At 50.6% G+C, this 16337-nt stretch overlaps 1 protein-coding gene across 1 annotated transcript in view; it reads left to right on the top strand.

The window, feature by feature from the left end:
• LOC111154394 (protein kinase AMP-activated non-catalytic subunit gamma 2) overlaps positions 1 to 16337 on the top strand; it is a 246557-nt gene that overhangs the window by 209624 nt on the left and 20596 nt on the right. The window contains 2 exon segments of the mRNA XM_022513935.1: positions 11299 to 11380; positions 12456 to 12514. Coding sequence (XP_022369643.1) covers positions 11299 to 11380; positions 12456 to 12514 — 141 coding nt within the window.

Genomic DNA, 16337 nt, shown 5'->3' with positions numbered 1-16337 from the left:
GCGGGGGCGTGTCATGGGTAGAGCAGAGTTAAACATGCGTTCGAAAGGTGTGAGTAGAGTATTTTCTAGACACAGGCTGTAGCAGTAGCCGTTGCTACATCTCGAGGGCAGAGAAAGCATAGAGAGCACCACAAGGGGACGGCAGGCGACCAGAAGCAGCCCTGAGAGACCGGTTCAGTAAATCCTGGTGTAGCATCTCCTGGAATAATACCACGTCGCCATGAAGAGGAACGGAAGAAGTGTTTGTCAAGAATAGGTTTTTGAGTAAAAAAGCAAGCCGCAGAAGAAGACAAGTATATGAGCGCGTTATTGTGAGGGTACAGAGCGTCAGAGCCCTAAGTCCTAGATGCGCCCAGACCTGGGAGACGAGCACAGACGCGAGAAGAGTGGGGTGAGCGGCTTCCCCAGACGAGGGAAAAGAAGAGTCTCAGACACGTTCAGCCTCCAGCTTCTGGCTCTGAGAGGCCAGCTCGACTCTCCGTGGTCGTGTTCGGCAAAATGCCCGTTTCATACTGGAATTCACTGAGGACCAGCATCCGTCTCCATCCCGACAGCGTGGAAGCCAGATGCACAGCCTGCGGTCCTGCCCACGGGCAGTGCTGCCCTCATGGGGTCCTGGGGCCGCTCCACGTGGAGCAGGAGGGGCGCAGCTGTGCCCCCACCTGGGGCCGGCCGGTCTGTAAAGCCAGCCAGGTTTTCCCCCGACGGCAGCCGTCCATGGGGAGCACCCGCAGCCCGTGGTCGCGGAATGAGCAAGAGGAGGCAGCTCCGTCCCTGACACGCCACCGCCACTTGCCGACCGCCGGCCGTGCTGCTCAACGGTCAGAGGAGCCCGTTCTCCGCGGGAGCGCAGGCCACACGGCCGCTCGGCAGCTCATGGTCCGTCGTTCCGTCTGTCGCAGGCCCGGGAGCAAGCCAGGAGTTGCTCCTCAGAGGGACGGACACTGTCCACAGAAGAAGGCGTGGTTTCCTGCTGCTCTCCTCAGCCTCTTCTCAGACCCTCGGGGTCTCCTGCTGGGGTCTGATGGGGCTTTGTACAGGATCCCTCGTGTGGACGCTGCAGGTGACAGGCCCGTGTGGACGAGGAGCCTGGACTTGTTGCCAGGCCTTCCCTTGCTCTGGTCACCCTGAGAACAGCATTTATGGGCCACTCAGTGAATGTGTCAACGTAGCCGCTTCTTGGTAACTGTTGCTTCCAAGAGACCTCCCCCTGCGATGTGTGCCTGGCGGGTGTGTGCGGAGCAACACCCTGAACTTCCCTTGCAGGGGCTGCGAGCGCCCCAGCGTCCCCTCACCCTGGGGACTCACCCTCTGATTTCCTTATGGCCCATGGGAGCATCGTCTGGAGTGTTGCTTCTTCTTGCCTGTTGGTCCACTCAGCACGGTGTCCTCGGCGCAGTGGACACGGGTGGCACGCAGACGCCGAAAGGATGCACGTCCCTGCAGATGCTTGAAGGCAGAGGGCCGGCGGGCAGCATAGCCTCCAGGCACGTGGGGGGCTCCATGCCGGGTCCAAGCAGACTGCTGCTGGCGGTCCTCCTGGGATGCTGTGGCGAGAAAGTATGCGTCTGGGCAGCCGTGGCTGGTCCCCCAGGATGCCACGTCAGGAAGAATCACCACAGTTAGTCACCACGCGATCTAGTTGACAGTAATTCACGGCTGGTCCAGAGACAGTCACAGGCCAGACCTTTCCAGTCTGGAGCCGAGAGACAACAGCACCTTACATGGCCCAGGGGAGAAGGGGGACGTGTCCCAGCCCTTCCAGAGAAGCCTGGTCATTCAGATAAAGATAGGATTTGGTGCTCTCAAATTCTAAATGGTGACACCTCAGGAGTGATGAGAGGCTCAGAAATAAATAAAACTTCCCAAGATTGAGGTGCGGGGGGAGCATTAAGAATTCCCTCACGACGGGGACGCCTGGGTGGCTCAGTTGGTTGGACAGCTGCCTTCGGCTCAGGTCATGATCCCAGCGTCCTGGGATCGAGTCCCACATCGGGCTCCTTGCTCAGCGGGGAGCCTGCTTCTCCCTCTGCCTCTGCCTGCCACTCTGTCTGCCTATGCTCATGCTCTCTCTCTCTCTCTCTCTCTAACAAATAAATAAATAAAATCTTAAAAAAAAAAAAAAAGAATTCTCTCACGACGGCAATATGACTTTTTAGCAGAACTCTACCAACAGTAACTATTTCTAATAGAATGTTTATTCTAGAGTAGCTTTAGATTTACAGAAAAGCTGTGAAGTGTGTCTGGGCTTCCCAGGCACCCCAGGCCCCGGTTCCCCCATTCCTGCCATCTCCCATCAGGGTGGCAAACACTTGTCACAGTTCACAAACCAGTACTGATTCGTGATTGTCCCCTAAAGCCCAAGTTTGTTCAGATTTACTGTTTACCTGATGTCATTTTCCTGTCCGAGGATCCCACCTAGGCTCTCCAGTGACATCGGGTCACCGCGTCTCCTTGGGCTCCTCTGGGCTGTGGCAGTGTTTCGGAGTTCCCTTGCTCCTGTGGCCTTACCAGCTCTAGGGAGCACTGGGCAGGTGTTCTGCAGGAGACCCCGCTGTTGGGATTTACCTGCTGTTTTTCTTACCCTCAGACTGGGATTCTGGGTTTTAGAAGGGAGGCCACAGAGATGAGGTGCCCTTTCATCCTGTCCCACCAAGGGTGCATACACTTAGCAAGTCTCAGCTCTGTGGACCGTAACAGGGGTCACCTCGTGGCCACAGTCGTCTTCAGGTTTCTCCACGTCTGTGCCGTCGTCCTCGAAGTCACTGGGCACAGCACGTGACGTGTGCGGGGCTGCGGCCGGCCTGAGAGCACGCTCGCTCCGGGGGTTGGGTGGGGCTCTGCAGGGACACCGTCCCTTCCCTCCCACTGTGTATTCATTCATGTCAGCGCAGACGTGTGAACATGCGTGTGCTCTTCTGTTATGACCCGTCGCTACTGTATTTTGCTGCTCAGCTATTTCAGTCATTGTAACTATTAATAAAATGTGAGAGCAAATGGAGGGAAAATGGGCAGGTAGCCAAGTAAGTGGCTGTGTGCTAAGCCCAAGTTCTTAGAAGACGCAGAAAATGAGAGCACAGCATTGAAGCAAGCTGGGGGTGGGGGGCATGAGCGGGGGGAGGGGGGTGCCCAGGGTGGGCATAAGTGGGGACTCAAATTGAGGCCCACAAGTGGAGAGGGTGCAGGGCTTGCTTATTTTAAAAGCAAGGGGGGCGGTGCGCCTGGGTGGCTCCATGGGTTAAGTGACTGACCTTTGATTTCCGTTCTGGTCGTGAGATCGAGCCCTGCATCGGGCTCTGCACATTTAGCCTGCTAAGATTCTCTCTGTCCCTTCCCTGGGCCCCTCCCCCCACCCTCAGAAAAATAAGTAAAAATAAATAAAAGCAAGAAGGAATGAGAGGGATCCATGCTGCAGGTACAAAGAAAGAAAAAATAAAACTCCTCAACTTTTTTTGTACTTCTTCCCTATCAAGGAAAATGGTGGAAGTGGAAGTGGAAAAAGTACCATAGATGGTGATTAGAGGAAACCGGAGCCTGAGATGGGTGTAGAGATGCTGGGAGGGTGCCACTGAACCGGTTTGCTTTCTGACCCAGATGAATTGCATTCCAGTATAATAAAGGGACTTAGAAAGCAGATCGCCAAGCTGCTGGTGATATCACGGGAATTGTGAAAAGCGTTCTGGGCCCCAGGCTAGAGATGAAAGAAAACAGATTCAAAAAAGAAAAAAAAAATCCTGTGGGTGTGGAATGTGGTGCCCGTCCCAGGTAAGATGTGTGAATGAATGATTAGTGAAAGTCAAAGAAGAAGTCATCTCTGGGAACCTACCATGAATTGACAAAAAAAGTCACAGAAGTCGAGCCCGATTTCCTTTCTGGATAGTTCCACAGCTGAGGTAAAACAGGACAGGCATGTCTCAGTTTCAGCTAGACAGCTGATGGAGCCGGCACGGGAGTGCGGGCTGTCCACGCTATGAGCAAGTTCATGGCTCGGTCTGGGCCTCAGAAGGACGTTGATGACATCTCAGCCCAGAGCACCGTGTCCACTGCGTCCTTTTAAAATCCACTTAAGTCACCTGTGACTCCGGCCACCTCTCGAGTCACACAGGTACCATGGGGTGGCACCTCAGCCCAGGCCTGCCAGCATCCCCCCAGTCTCCTTAACCAGTGGGGGACAGACACCAGGGGAGAGATGCCTTCACCTTGCACCCTCAGAGTGGACAGTCCCCAGAAGATGCCAGCAAGACTGAGTCAGTCTTGGCCGTGTTTGTGGCCATGTCAGCCGCCCATCGGCACACGGGCTCATCCGCTAGCCCGTTTCACGCCGGTCCTGCACACGTACTCCTCCAGTCACGTTCCCAGTAAAGGACATGCAGGCCAGGCTCTGCCTGCTGGGGAACCCAAAGTAAGAAACAGGATTCTTGTACACTCGGCTCATCAGTATCTGGGACAGTGACTTCGGTAGTACTGACTTTGATGGCATCATCTACTTCACAGAGGACTTGAAACCGGAGATAGCCAAGAATAAAATACAGAAAGATTCCTTAACAAGCTAACCTGTTTTCGGGACCCGTGAGTAAGTAGACGGTCTGCAGAGCGAGGGACATGATAGCATATGAGTGTCCCAGAAAAGAACAAAACTGGGGGCCGAGCACTGTGCAAAGAGCAGGGGATGAAGACGCCGTGGCCCTGCCCTCCGCAAGCCTGAGCTAACTGGGGCACACTGGGGACCCGCGTGTGGGTTTTCAAAGAAGGAGATAGGAGCAGTTTTACGCATCAAACGGAATGAAAAGCTTACAGTCAAACACAGCAGCCTCGTCCCTGTTGTCACACCCTTGTCATGCTGCCCAGAAACAGCCAGTTCAGCGATACAGTCTAGACTGGACGGCCACATCACGTCGCTTCCTGACTTGAGGCGTGTTTTACTTCCGGGCCGGGTGGATGGGGGGTCCTGCCCCTTGTGTGGCCTCCTCCCTGCCCTCATCTTCCCAGCGTAACCAGGTCTCGAGGGGCGGTGAATTCCTTCCTGGCGAGATGCCATCATTTGGACTGTGTCCGTTTTATTCACTCCACCGAGCCCAGTGGAAACTAATTACACTCCCGTTTCCTTCTTTGTACCGTTCAGTGTTATTCCTGACTTTAGAACTCTCCTCTTCTTATTTTGACCACCTACACCTTTCCACATCTTCTGACTTCTTGATGGAATTTTTTGTGTGGTCAGACCTGTCGGTCATGTCTTCAGCTCCCCATGGAGCCACTCCCTCTGGGTCCTTGGTCTTCCTGCTCTGGCTGTCACAACCCCGTCCTGCTCACCCCTGTCTCCCGAGGCCGGGAATACCTCCTCCTCCTCCTCCATTGCAACACCTGACTTTTGAACACATGCTTTCTGCTTCTTTGGTCTATTCCCTTTTGCAGGGTGGAGCACATTCTTCTGTAGCTACCGTCTTAGCCCACTTGGGCTGCCGTCACACACCAGCACAGCCCGGGGGCTCCAGCAGCAGGGCCCGACTGCTCGCAGCTGGGGAGGCTGTAAGTCCACGATGGAGATGGTGGTCAGTGAAGTTCCCCAGGAGGGCTCCCTTCCTGCTGGCAGACTGCTGCCTTCTCCCCATCCTCACAGGGCAGAGCTCTGCCACTAAGCCCATCGTGGGGTCCCCACCCGCGTGACCTCATCTAAACTCACCTCCGAAAGGCCCTGTCTCCTGATACCGTCAGTACTGGGAGTGAGGGCTCCCACATACGAATGCTGTGGGGTCACACTCAACCCCAGCGCTTCCCATGGACAGATGCAAGGAGGTCATCATGTGAAATATTAAGTATTTGTATCTTTCAGACTCACCGTATAGACTGCTGGGTATAGCATTCCATAATGAAAATCATCTTTATTTAGAAATTTGAAAGCGTCCTTCCACTGCTTTTGGATGCAAGTATTAAAGAGAAATGGGTTGTCATTTTATATGAGTTTTCGCCTCTAAAAGTGTTGGGATTTTCCCTTTCTCTCTGGTACTCCAGAATTCCACACTAACGGGGCCTCCTTGTGGTCTGTGTGTTCCTCGTGCCGGGCCCACCGTGCGCCATTGGAACCTGGCGTGCGCGTCTTCGGTAATTTTCTTCCTACCTTTTTTTTTTCTGAGACTTCGGTTTGCAGGTCTTGGGCTCCCTGAAGTCCTCCTTTAATAATCCTGTCCTGCCTCTTTCTCTCTCTGCCTTGGATTCTACCCCTGGGAAGTTTTGATTCCATTTCCCTCCGGGGAAGATGTGCCCACAGTGGGAGCGTCTGCGGCTTTGCGCTCCAGGTCTCCTCAAGCAGCTGAGTCTAGGCTGCCTGTTGGGACCGAAGGGCGGGCAGCAGGGACACGCATGGATGGGGGGCGGTTCTTGCCCAGCATCACTGGTCGGTTTCACCAGCAGCCCCCAGTGCTCATATCCGGGCGTCATATTTGCAGGGCGGGTTCTCCAGAAAACGATCCTCGATGGTGATGGTGGTAGTGGCGTGGTGGGTGGCTGTGGCCATTCCCTGATCTAAACCAGGCTTCCTGTTCCCCTCTGGCCCCGTCCCCACCCCCGCCAGGGCCTCCGGTCTTGGGTCTTCCGCGTGCAAGGAAAGGTTGTTCTGCTTCTCACCCCGCCCTGCCCCTCCCCAGCAAGGCTCTGTCACTCATTAACCTCCCTCTGCCTGCTTTCTGCCCCGCGGACCTCCTGGTTCATCCCATTTCCAGCTTCTATTCCCTGAAGTTTCGACAGAGCTTTTCAGGAGGGAAACGTGTTGGAAGTGTGTTTGCTTTGCCATTTTTAAGCCTAAGGAGACACAGGGAGACTGCAGAAGTAACAGAAAGGGGCTGAATGAGGCACTGTGGGAGTAGAGGGAAGGAGTGCCACCCTTGACTGGAACGATGGGGGTGGCTTAGGTTGTGGAGTTAGAAGTTAAAGGTCAACCAGGTTTTCATAGGTAGAGTTGAAGGTAGGTGCACTTGAAGTAGAAGAACTGTGTGGCATAGAAGTGCCAAAAAAAAAAAAAAAAACCCCACAAAACAAAAAAAAAAAAAGCAAAGACCAGTTCAGTGTCAGCTGGGCTGGAGCCAGGAGGTCTGGGCTCCCTCACCTACGAGGCCGGCCCCCTCCTCGCGCAGCTCCAGGAGAGCCAGTGGACACGAGAGAGAGGCCTCCGGGGTGTTCAAACCACCAGGCAAGCTCTGAGGTAAACAGTAAGAAACCAAATTAGATAGTTTTCCAGAGCTTTAGCTGGTCATCAGTGTTGATTTTTAAAAGCCCCACAATCAGCTTAATTACTGAAAATCAGGGTGAAACTGTATGGAGAACAGTGAAGCGGCCAAGGAACCACATTCCCATTGTTTGGAGCACGGATGTTCCACTTGCCCGGAGACGGCGGAATCTCTTAGGACTTACTGTTTTAAAAAAATCATTTCTATATTTAAAGTTTATTTTTCTTCTTTCCTTATCTAATTATCACATTCAGTTGTTTGAAAATCCTATTAAAAGATACGTTTTAAAACTGATAAACACTTTGAGCAAATCGCATATCAGTTGAAGTTTTCAGAGGTGCGCAAGGACCCCCCCCCCAGAGCTTTTTCCTGCAGATTGCAGCCAGATTGGGCCACTGTCTTTTGTCCTGGGCACTGGTCACGGGTCACTCCCTGCGCCTTCTGTCATTGGGAAGAATTTTCTAAGTGGAGTTTGCGGTTGCTCTTCAACGCCGTGCACGTGGTGTGGAGAAGGCCGAGTTTTAGAGGCTTCGAGATGGCCAAGGAGGCGCGGCCAGACCGGAAGCCGCAGGGGGGCCGCTCGGCACAGGGCCCTGCGACCCCACCGTCTGCTCCACATCTCCGGGGCTGGGTCTCGCCCACTCCCCAGGGTCGTCTTGGGTCTTGGGAGGGCAGAACTGTGCCTCCCTCCAGGAGGTATGGACATGTCAGCGGTGCATGTGGGTGAGATTAAAACAGTCCGTCTCCGTCTGCTTCTGGCTGGGTCCGTCTGCGGTGGGAAATGAAAGCGTTGACTCCTTTGGGCTCTCTGTGCCGACCCCGGCTGCGCATCTTCCCATCAGGCCCGCTCAGCCCGCACGGTCCCCTGTGACAGCATTACCTGTCGTCCCATTCTGCAACTCAGAATGCCGAGGTGTGGGGAGGGCCAAGGACCTGAGCGCACAGAAGCTTCTAGGGGGTCCGGTGATTCTCCCCTCGCAGGGACGCGGGTGGTATTTGACTTCCAAGTGTTTTCCTTTAGTGTTTGCTGCTTTGGCTTCTCTGTGGCCACGATGGTACTTTTTCACGTTAAGTTCTCGCCTTTCTCTTGCCCCTCAGACTGCTGCCTCGGCGGGGGTTTTCCCACCGCCCACCCTGCCCGGCTGTGACGCAGTTCACGGAAGCCATGCGCCGTGTCAGCCTCTGGTGTCCTTGTCACGGCCTGGGTGTCCCCCGGGCGGACCTGCCATGCATCCTTCTGTCGGTCGGTCTGTCTGCACCGGCCATTAGACTCAGATACTCACTTCGCAGCCGGTAGGGCTATTTAAGAGCTTTTCGGGTGCAGACTCGTAGGGATGCGAGCCCCGGGAAGCACCGTGTTCTGCGCGTTTCCGAAGAACCGTCATCGCACTTGACAGTTGAAACGGACGCCTGCTGGGCTGTCGGTGGACTGTTGCTGCTTTGAACACGTACGTGTGTCTTTTCTCGCTCGCCGATTTTCTCCTGGCCTTGGACTCTTAGCATCTTGTCTGCGACGTGCGCTTAGCTGTGGTTTTGTCGCTTTAACCTGCCTGGGGTAGATTTGATTCCTTTTGACAGACTCCAACTTTCTGTTGAGATTCACCTGTTTGAAACGATCTTGAAAATCCGCACAGAAAAGTTCCAAAATGACTGCGGCGCTCGAGTCACGTGCTGCTCTTCTCTGGGGAACCGCGGCTTCTCGAGCCTCCTCGCGCGGCGGCCGCGGGGCTCTCGGTGACCTGCAGGTTTTGCCGGGCGTCTGCAGTCACTTCATCGTGGACAGACCCGCAGCCCTCTGGGATGGGTTTTCAACAGCTGTGGTCACTTAGGGTGTCATGGATGATCTTGATAAACTATTTTAAAATTGGTTTTCTCCACTAAATCCGTTTTTTTTTTTTTAGAAGACAGTAAGTAATCTGCGGTTACAAGGTCCCCGCTGTCCCTTGCTGCTCCAGCCAGTTTAGAAAAACAAGCTTAGCTCATATTTAATGTGTCCTAAAATCCGTTTTTCTGTGACTTCTCCCCGTATTCTTTTATAGTATTTTCCGGGACCGCAGTCAGGGGTTCCCAGAGCACCACCCAGGTAAAAATAGCAAACCTTACAAATCGGCCCGCCATCCCTGGGTGCCAGTTAGTTACACAAGCAGCACGGATGTTTTCATGATTCTCGATACATGCTGTGGCTCAAAGAGTATTTGACTCGTTTCTGGATGCCGCAGAGTTGCTATTTCTCTCTCGTGTCACCCATGATTGGGCCCAGAGGGGTGAGTGGCCCTACGCCTCTTCCCGGTCCTGGGCCATTCATACAGCAGACAGGCGGGGTCCCCATGGGCTTGTACTTGGCAGGACACAGTGCTGGGCTGGGCTGGGCCACGTGTAACAATTAATGAGATTTCCTCGCCCACCCATCATCCCTGGACTCACATAGGGGAACCGAGCTCCTACGTAACTCCTGCCAAGCAGAGGCAAAGTGTGTCATTATAAAGGCATAAACCGATGCCGAATTGGTTGGGAGCCTGAGCCTGATGGGAAGCTCTGGGCTCCTGTAATTCTCTCACTTCTTTTCATTATTAAGTTAGCTGGGGTCTGGCATACAGTGGGAGAGAGAAGAACCTTCTTCCGTAGAAAATGCCACATTGACATTTTTTCAAAGAAAACACACTGTCACTGTCCCAGCTCCTTAATATCACTTAATTTTTTGCTTATTTCTCTTTGACATTTTTCATTTAAACACATATTTTACATAATTATAATGTATAATTTTAGAGTCTATGTTTTCACTGGTTTCACATAAACCTTCTTTATAATATTTTACTTCAGCATGGTCTTCCTAATTCTACTATTTGATACTTTTTCCCCATTGGTAATCCAGTATTTAATACATTTTCTTTTGTTGGGGGAAGATCCTTTTCCGATCTGAATATTAGAAGTAATGCCACACTGACCATCTTTGATTCCTGCTCCTAACCCTCAGGATGACTACATAGTCCAATAGAGAGAAAGCGAGTGTGCAGACAGCATGAATGTTTTCAGGATTCCTGATATACGTACACTGTGGCTCGGGCATTTTTCTACAGTTTATGGTGCCGCCTGTTTCACAGCAGCACTTGAGGTAGCTGCTGTGACTGAACGACATTGGCCTCTAGCAGCTCTGGGTGATACTTCCAACTTACTTTCATCTTCATCTCTGTGGGTTTTTTTGTTTGTTTGTTTTTAATATTTTTTTTTAAGATTTTTTTTTTTTTTTTTTTTGACAGAGATCACAAGTAGGCAGAGGCAGGCAGAGAGAGGAGGAAGCAGGCTCCCCACTGAGCAGAGAGCCCGATGCGGGGCTCGATCCCAGGATCCCGGGACATCTCTGTGGTCTTAATAAAGGGGAACCACTTTCCCTGTGTGTATTTGTTCTGGGCGTGTGGGGGGTCATCTTCAGCACTGAGTTTGGGCTGCTCACACACACACAACACGCCCCCACCCCCGGTGCCTGCTGTGCCTGGTGCAGTCCCCAGACGGGCTGTGCTGTGGGGTCCCGGCGACACCATCTGTGCGTACCCGGAACAGGGCCAGGCGCACGCTGGATGTTTGTCTCTAGACCATGTGAGAGTGCAAGGATATACACTCCCTTACACCTCTTCTCAGCCTCCGGGAAGTGAGAAAAAGTGCTTGCGTGTTCTATTACTGAACATATGAGAAACAGATTTTCATTTCAGGTCATTTGGTATAACTTCAGCATTTCGAAATGAACTAATAGCCACATATAGGAGAAATTAAACTGAAGTTGAATTCATTTATACAGTTTTAATTGTATAAAGTCTCTGTGTGTACAAAGTCTTTAGATAAAATGAAAAAAGTTTTTGAAGTGAATCACATTGTTTCCATTGCAAAAAATCTCCAGTTTTTAAGTAGAATATAAAAGCATTTTTGCCAGTGTGGATAAATTCAACTCTTTTTAGCCTCTCAAACTTATAAAACTAATGTTGAAGATAACCAGTAAAATCTGGCTGGATATTAGGGTTGAAGGTATTTCTCCCCTGGTGTATGGACTTTAAAGTATGTTTTTGTTTCTCTTGTTTGTCTTTAGGTGAAAAAGGCCTTCTTTGCCTTAGTAGCCAATGGTGTTCGAGCAGCGCCACTGTGGGAGAGTAAGAAACAAAGTTTTGTAGGTAAGCAGTGTGGGCCCGGGAGCCTAAGAGCAGAAAGCCCAAGGTATCCTAATAGGTGCTGGTCTGGAATTCAGTCTCGAGAACTCTGCCAAGCTGAAGGACTCTGGGCTTTTATGTCCGGGGAAGGTGGGGCCACTAGCAAATTCAAAACACCTACGTGCTCCCACTGAGTCTCTTTGCCATATTTATTTATTTATCCAGTTTCTTTTGATTCATTACCTCCCCGGCTCCCCGAAGGAGCTTCTGTGTCTTTGCCAGTTCCTGTGAGGCCAGGGAACAGGGGACACTGTGCTCAGACTCCTGACCTCTGGCCGCCTTTGCTCACGTGTATGTGACTGGGCAGTCCCCGCTCCTGTGGCTGACCCCTTGTGGACCATGTGAATGAAGTGACGGAGACAGCATCGATGCCTGTGCTAAATCATTGCTATCCTATGGAAATGTCCTGTAACTCAGTGTCTGAGCTGGAGAATTTCCCGCCGCGCAGGTCATGGTAGACGGCAGATGTCATCTCCGCTAGTGTGCGTCTGGTTTAATACCATCGGTGGGTCTGCCTCCCACCCTAGGGGACAGTCCCCTCAAAGAAAAGTTTCATGTCTTCTTCATCATTGCAGTCTTGGCATCTGGCACACAGTAGGCACTTAATAACTGGGCGCTAAATCAGTACTTAAAGAACCATCATTTGGAGAATGCTTCTCGGGAAACAATCCACATGCCCCCGGAAGTGTCCTGTGTCTAAAGCTTTTGGAATACCTTACCTTACCTTAAAGTATTTTAAATTATTTACATGTCACTGCAAGTCTCCTGTGAGGTTTTGTATTAATCAGTTCCCCACCACTGAATTGCCAAATACCATGGCTGAGTCTATTGTACTTACTGTCAGGTTTGATTTCAACTAAATTTATCTCCATCTGTTGTAGATAATTAACAGACTAATAGTCCTAAATAATAGAATATATTAAACTGTGCTTGATATGTTTAAAGTGTGTTTTAAGAGCTTTTCTAGAAAAGATTCCAGGCTTGCTTATCCTATGAAATTTTTCATAGTTTTATATTAACATATCATTCTTTGTTCCAGGAATGCTAACAATTACAGATTTCATAAATATACTACATAGATACTATAAGTCACCCATGGTAAGTGCCAGAAATCCTTACATGGGTCATTGGAGTGGTATATTCCTGTGTATGTTGGGGGCGGGGGGTGCTGGGAGTTGATTTGTACAAATATGTAATATATACCACGCAGGGCACATCAGCATACATCAGTCACTGAATATATCGTCTTTGATGCACTGTGGGCGTGTCGCGGTGTTGTGACTGCGTGGACCCGCAGACAAAGGCAAGCCCGCCCCACACCACTCCGGTGCCCCGGAGCTTATCTTCCCAGGCCTGTCCGTGGGACTACGGCCTCATGCAGTTACCCCCTAAACTGTTTCACAAGAACTGTATGTACTCTGTGGTTTTAAAGAAGTAAAACTTAAAATTAGAGAAATTCAGTTTTGATATTTTTCTGCCAATTACAAAAAGACTGCTGCTGGCTAATTTTAGTGGGAGAACTCCCTGGTCCCTGGTTCCTTGTCCAGCTGTTTTCTAAGAGCATAGTTTGAGAACCACATAAGGCCTTTTATCAAACACTGTGATTTTTGTGATTCTACCAGCTTGTTTGGTTTTGGGTTTTGGTTTTTGGTGGGGAGGAGGGAGTGTTTTTGACAGGGGTGGGCAAGGACAGAACTGCATAATTTTTTTCTTTAATGCTCTTTTGGGTATCTGAAAGGTAAAAGACAATCCAATACTCGTTTTACATGTAACAGCTAATATTGCCCAATAATTAATTTCCTATGTAAAATGAGGAAAGTAAAAACATAAGAGATACTCTCAGAATTAACTTTAACCAACGATTTTGTAAGTATCCCATATTTATTTCACATGAGGAATCTGATTTCTTAAATACCACCCATGCAGGTAAATATTGGTTTTCTTTATAAGGGTCATATGTCTGCTTTTGAACTAGCAAAATCACAAGTATGACTATTAACTGGATATATTTTCATGAAATACAGCTAAACCCCTGTTAAAGATCTCAGCAAGGGGCGCCTGGGTGGCTCAGTCAGTTAAGTGTCCGACTCTTGGTTTTGGCTCATGATCTCAGGGTTGTGGGATTCAGCCCACGTGGGGCTCTGCACTCCCTGGGGAGCCTGCTTGGGACCCTCTCTCCCTCTGCTCCTCCTCACCCTTGCAGACACGCTCGCTCTCTCTAAAATAAATAAGTCTTAAAAAAATAAAACTCTTAGCAGTAGCTAATTAAATCAAAATTTCTATAAAAGCAGTTGTCTAAATATGCAGCCCCAAGTTTTTTTTTTATTTATAATTGACATACAATATTATATTAGTTTCAGGTGTACAACGTAGTGAATCCATGTTTACGTACATTACAAACTGATTAGCACAATTGGTCTAGTTACCTTCTGTCCCCTTACAAAGCTGGTTACAGTTTTATTGACTATATCCCTGTGACTTGTTTATTCTGTAACTAGGAGTCTGGACCTCTCGGTCCTCTTTACCTGTTCTCTTCTCTCCTCACTCCCTTACCCTCTGGTGACCACCAATTCTCTGTACCAATGACTATATTTGTTACTCGTTTGTTTTTTAGATTCTGCATGTAAGTGAAACCATGTAGTATTTGTCTTTCTCTGATTCCCTCTAGGTCCTTCCATGTTGCCACATTTAAATGGCAAGATTCCATTCCTTTTTATGACTAATACTCGCGCGCGTGCGTGTGTGTGTGTGTATGTACATTCGTTCATCTATCAGTGGACACTTGGGCTGCTTCCTTATCATGGCTATTGTGAGCCCTGCTGCAGCGAGCATAGGGGTACATATATCTTTTCAAATTAGTATTTGCAGGGCTTTTTTCCCAGGAAAATACCCAGAGTGGGCACCTGGGTGACTCAGTTGGTTAAGCAACTGCCTTCGACTCAGGTCATGATCCTGGAGTCCCAGGATCGAGTCCTACATTGGGCTTCCCGCTTGGCAGGGAGTCTTCTCCCTCTGGCCCTCCCACCTCTCGTGTTCATGCTCGCTCTCTCTCTCTCAGATAAATAAATAAAATCTTAAGAAAAAAAAACACACACACACAGTGAAGTTACTGGAGCCTATGGTAGCTCTAGTTTTCATGTTTTGAGGAAAGTCCATACTGTTTTCCACGGTGCCTGCACCAGCTTGCCTTCTCGCGACGGTACACAAGGGTCCCCTTTGCTGCACATTCTCGCTAGCACTTACTGTCTCGTCTTTTTGATGCCAGCTCTTCTGACAAGTGTGCGGTGGCATCCCATTGTGGTTCCGATTCGCATTTCCCCCATGATGATGCGCCTCTTTTCAAATGCTTTTATCGGGGGCGGGTTTTAAGCTTCCTTAGAGTGTTCGTCTTTGACTGGTTCAGTCCTGTTACTTCCGGGAGCTCCCTGGAATTCCCTGCTGGTTTAGCGAGGACTTTCCATTCCATGGGACACGGTGGCTTCCATTGTGGGTCTTGGCCTGGCCTGGTGTGCTTTCACCCTGGGTACGCCCCGCTTCGTTTCCAGTCAGAAACTCTAGGAGGGGGCGCCTGGGTGGCTCAGTCGGTTTAGTGTCTGCCTTTGGCTCAGATCATGATCCCGGGGTCCTGGGATCAAGCCCCACATCGGGCTCCCTGCTCAACGGGGAGTCTGCTTCACCCTCTCCCTCTGCCTGCCTCTCCCTTTGCTTATGCTCTCTTAATCTCTGTCAAATAAATAAATAAAATCTTAAAACAACAACAACAACTCTAGGCGATCTCAGCTCCGCCTTCTCTTCTCGTCCTGGACAGCTCCTCCCGTTTGGGTTTCTGGCCGCAGATTCCCCCTGGCCCCGTCTGCCCCAGACTTTGGTTTCTGTCTCCCTAACTCAGCGGGAGTGTGGCGCCCTGGCTGGGTCACATCTAGAGAGAGCTGTGAGCATGGGGCTCCATGTGTTTGCAGGCCTTCTCCCGGGGGCGCCAATAGCCCAGTGTCTGAGAACCGTTCCTGCACACGTTCTCCCATGTTCTAGTTGTCCGCAGCCAGGGACTAGTGCGGCCCCGGCCCCGCCACGGCCGGCAGAGCTCCGCTGATGCCGCCATGGCTCACGGGAGTTCCAGTGCCTGCAGTCACTGAACACAATCTATTATCTACACAATATAGCGCCATTTAATCTGCCCTTATTTTCGGTTTCAACAAAACGCGGAGGAAAAAGATACAGCATCTATAGTTTCTGTGCGAGGCACCGTCAGTCGGTGTGCGCCCCCGTCCCCATTGCGCCGTCGGTTCTGTTGTGACACACCACCGTGGTTCTTGTTCATGTCACAGTGTCCTGAGGTCATCCTTGTGCTCGGAGAACACTTCCCCTGTTTTACAGAAGTGGAGTTGACAGTTGTTTTTAACGCATTGAAGATGTCATTTCATTGTCTTTTGGCCTCCCAGGGCTTGGGGTCAGAAGTCAGCAGAAACGTTTACCTTCTGTCCTCTGGGGAGTCCGCGGTTCCTTCTGGTTCCAAGCTGTGTCTTCCCCATGGTGTCAGCACTGGCGGCCCCGCGCCTGTGTCCGCTCTTCCTTGTGTGGCTCCTGCCCCAGCTGGGCTGCGTTCCCATGATCCTCTAGGTTGGCTTTTCACCTAATTGGGGAAGTTTTTGATTGCTGTTTCTTTAGGTATTTTTTCTGTCTCGTCTTTCCTCCTCGGGACTTCAGTCGCATGTGTATAGGCCACTGGACGCGGTCCCACAGGTCTCTGCCCACGTTCGTCTTTCCGGCTTCAGTGCCGTTGATCTTGCGTGTGCTCGTTCTTCCCTGGGTGATCGCCAGTCTTACTTTCAAACCTTATTCCTATGGAATTTTCACTGAGATGGGAGCTTACCCTTGAAAGATTTTGTAGGGTCTTTGTAAAATTTTCTATGGTTGATTTTCC

The sequence above is a fragment of the Enhydra lutris genome, unplaced genomic scaffold (assembly GCF_002288905.1).
Source record: "Enhydra lutris kenyoni isolate GAN:26980312 unplaced genomic scaffold, ASM228890v2 scaffoldscaffold37, whole genome shotgun sequence".
Taxonomy (NCBI): Eukaryota; Metazoa; Chordata; class Mammalia; order Carnivora; family Mustelidae; genus Enhydra; species Enhydra lutris.
The sequence above is the reverse complement of the archived record's forward strand: the minus strand, read 5'-3'. Positions and strand labels throughout refer to the sequence as shown.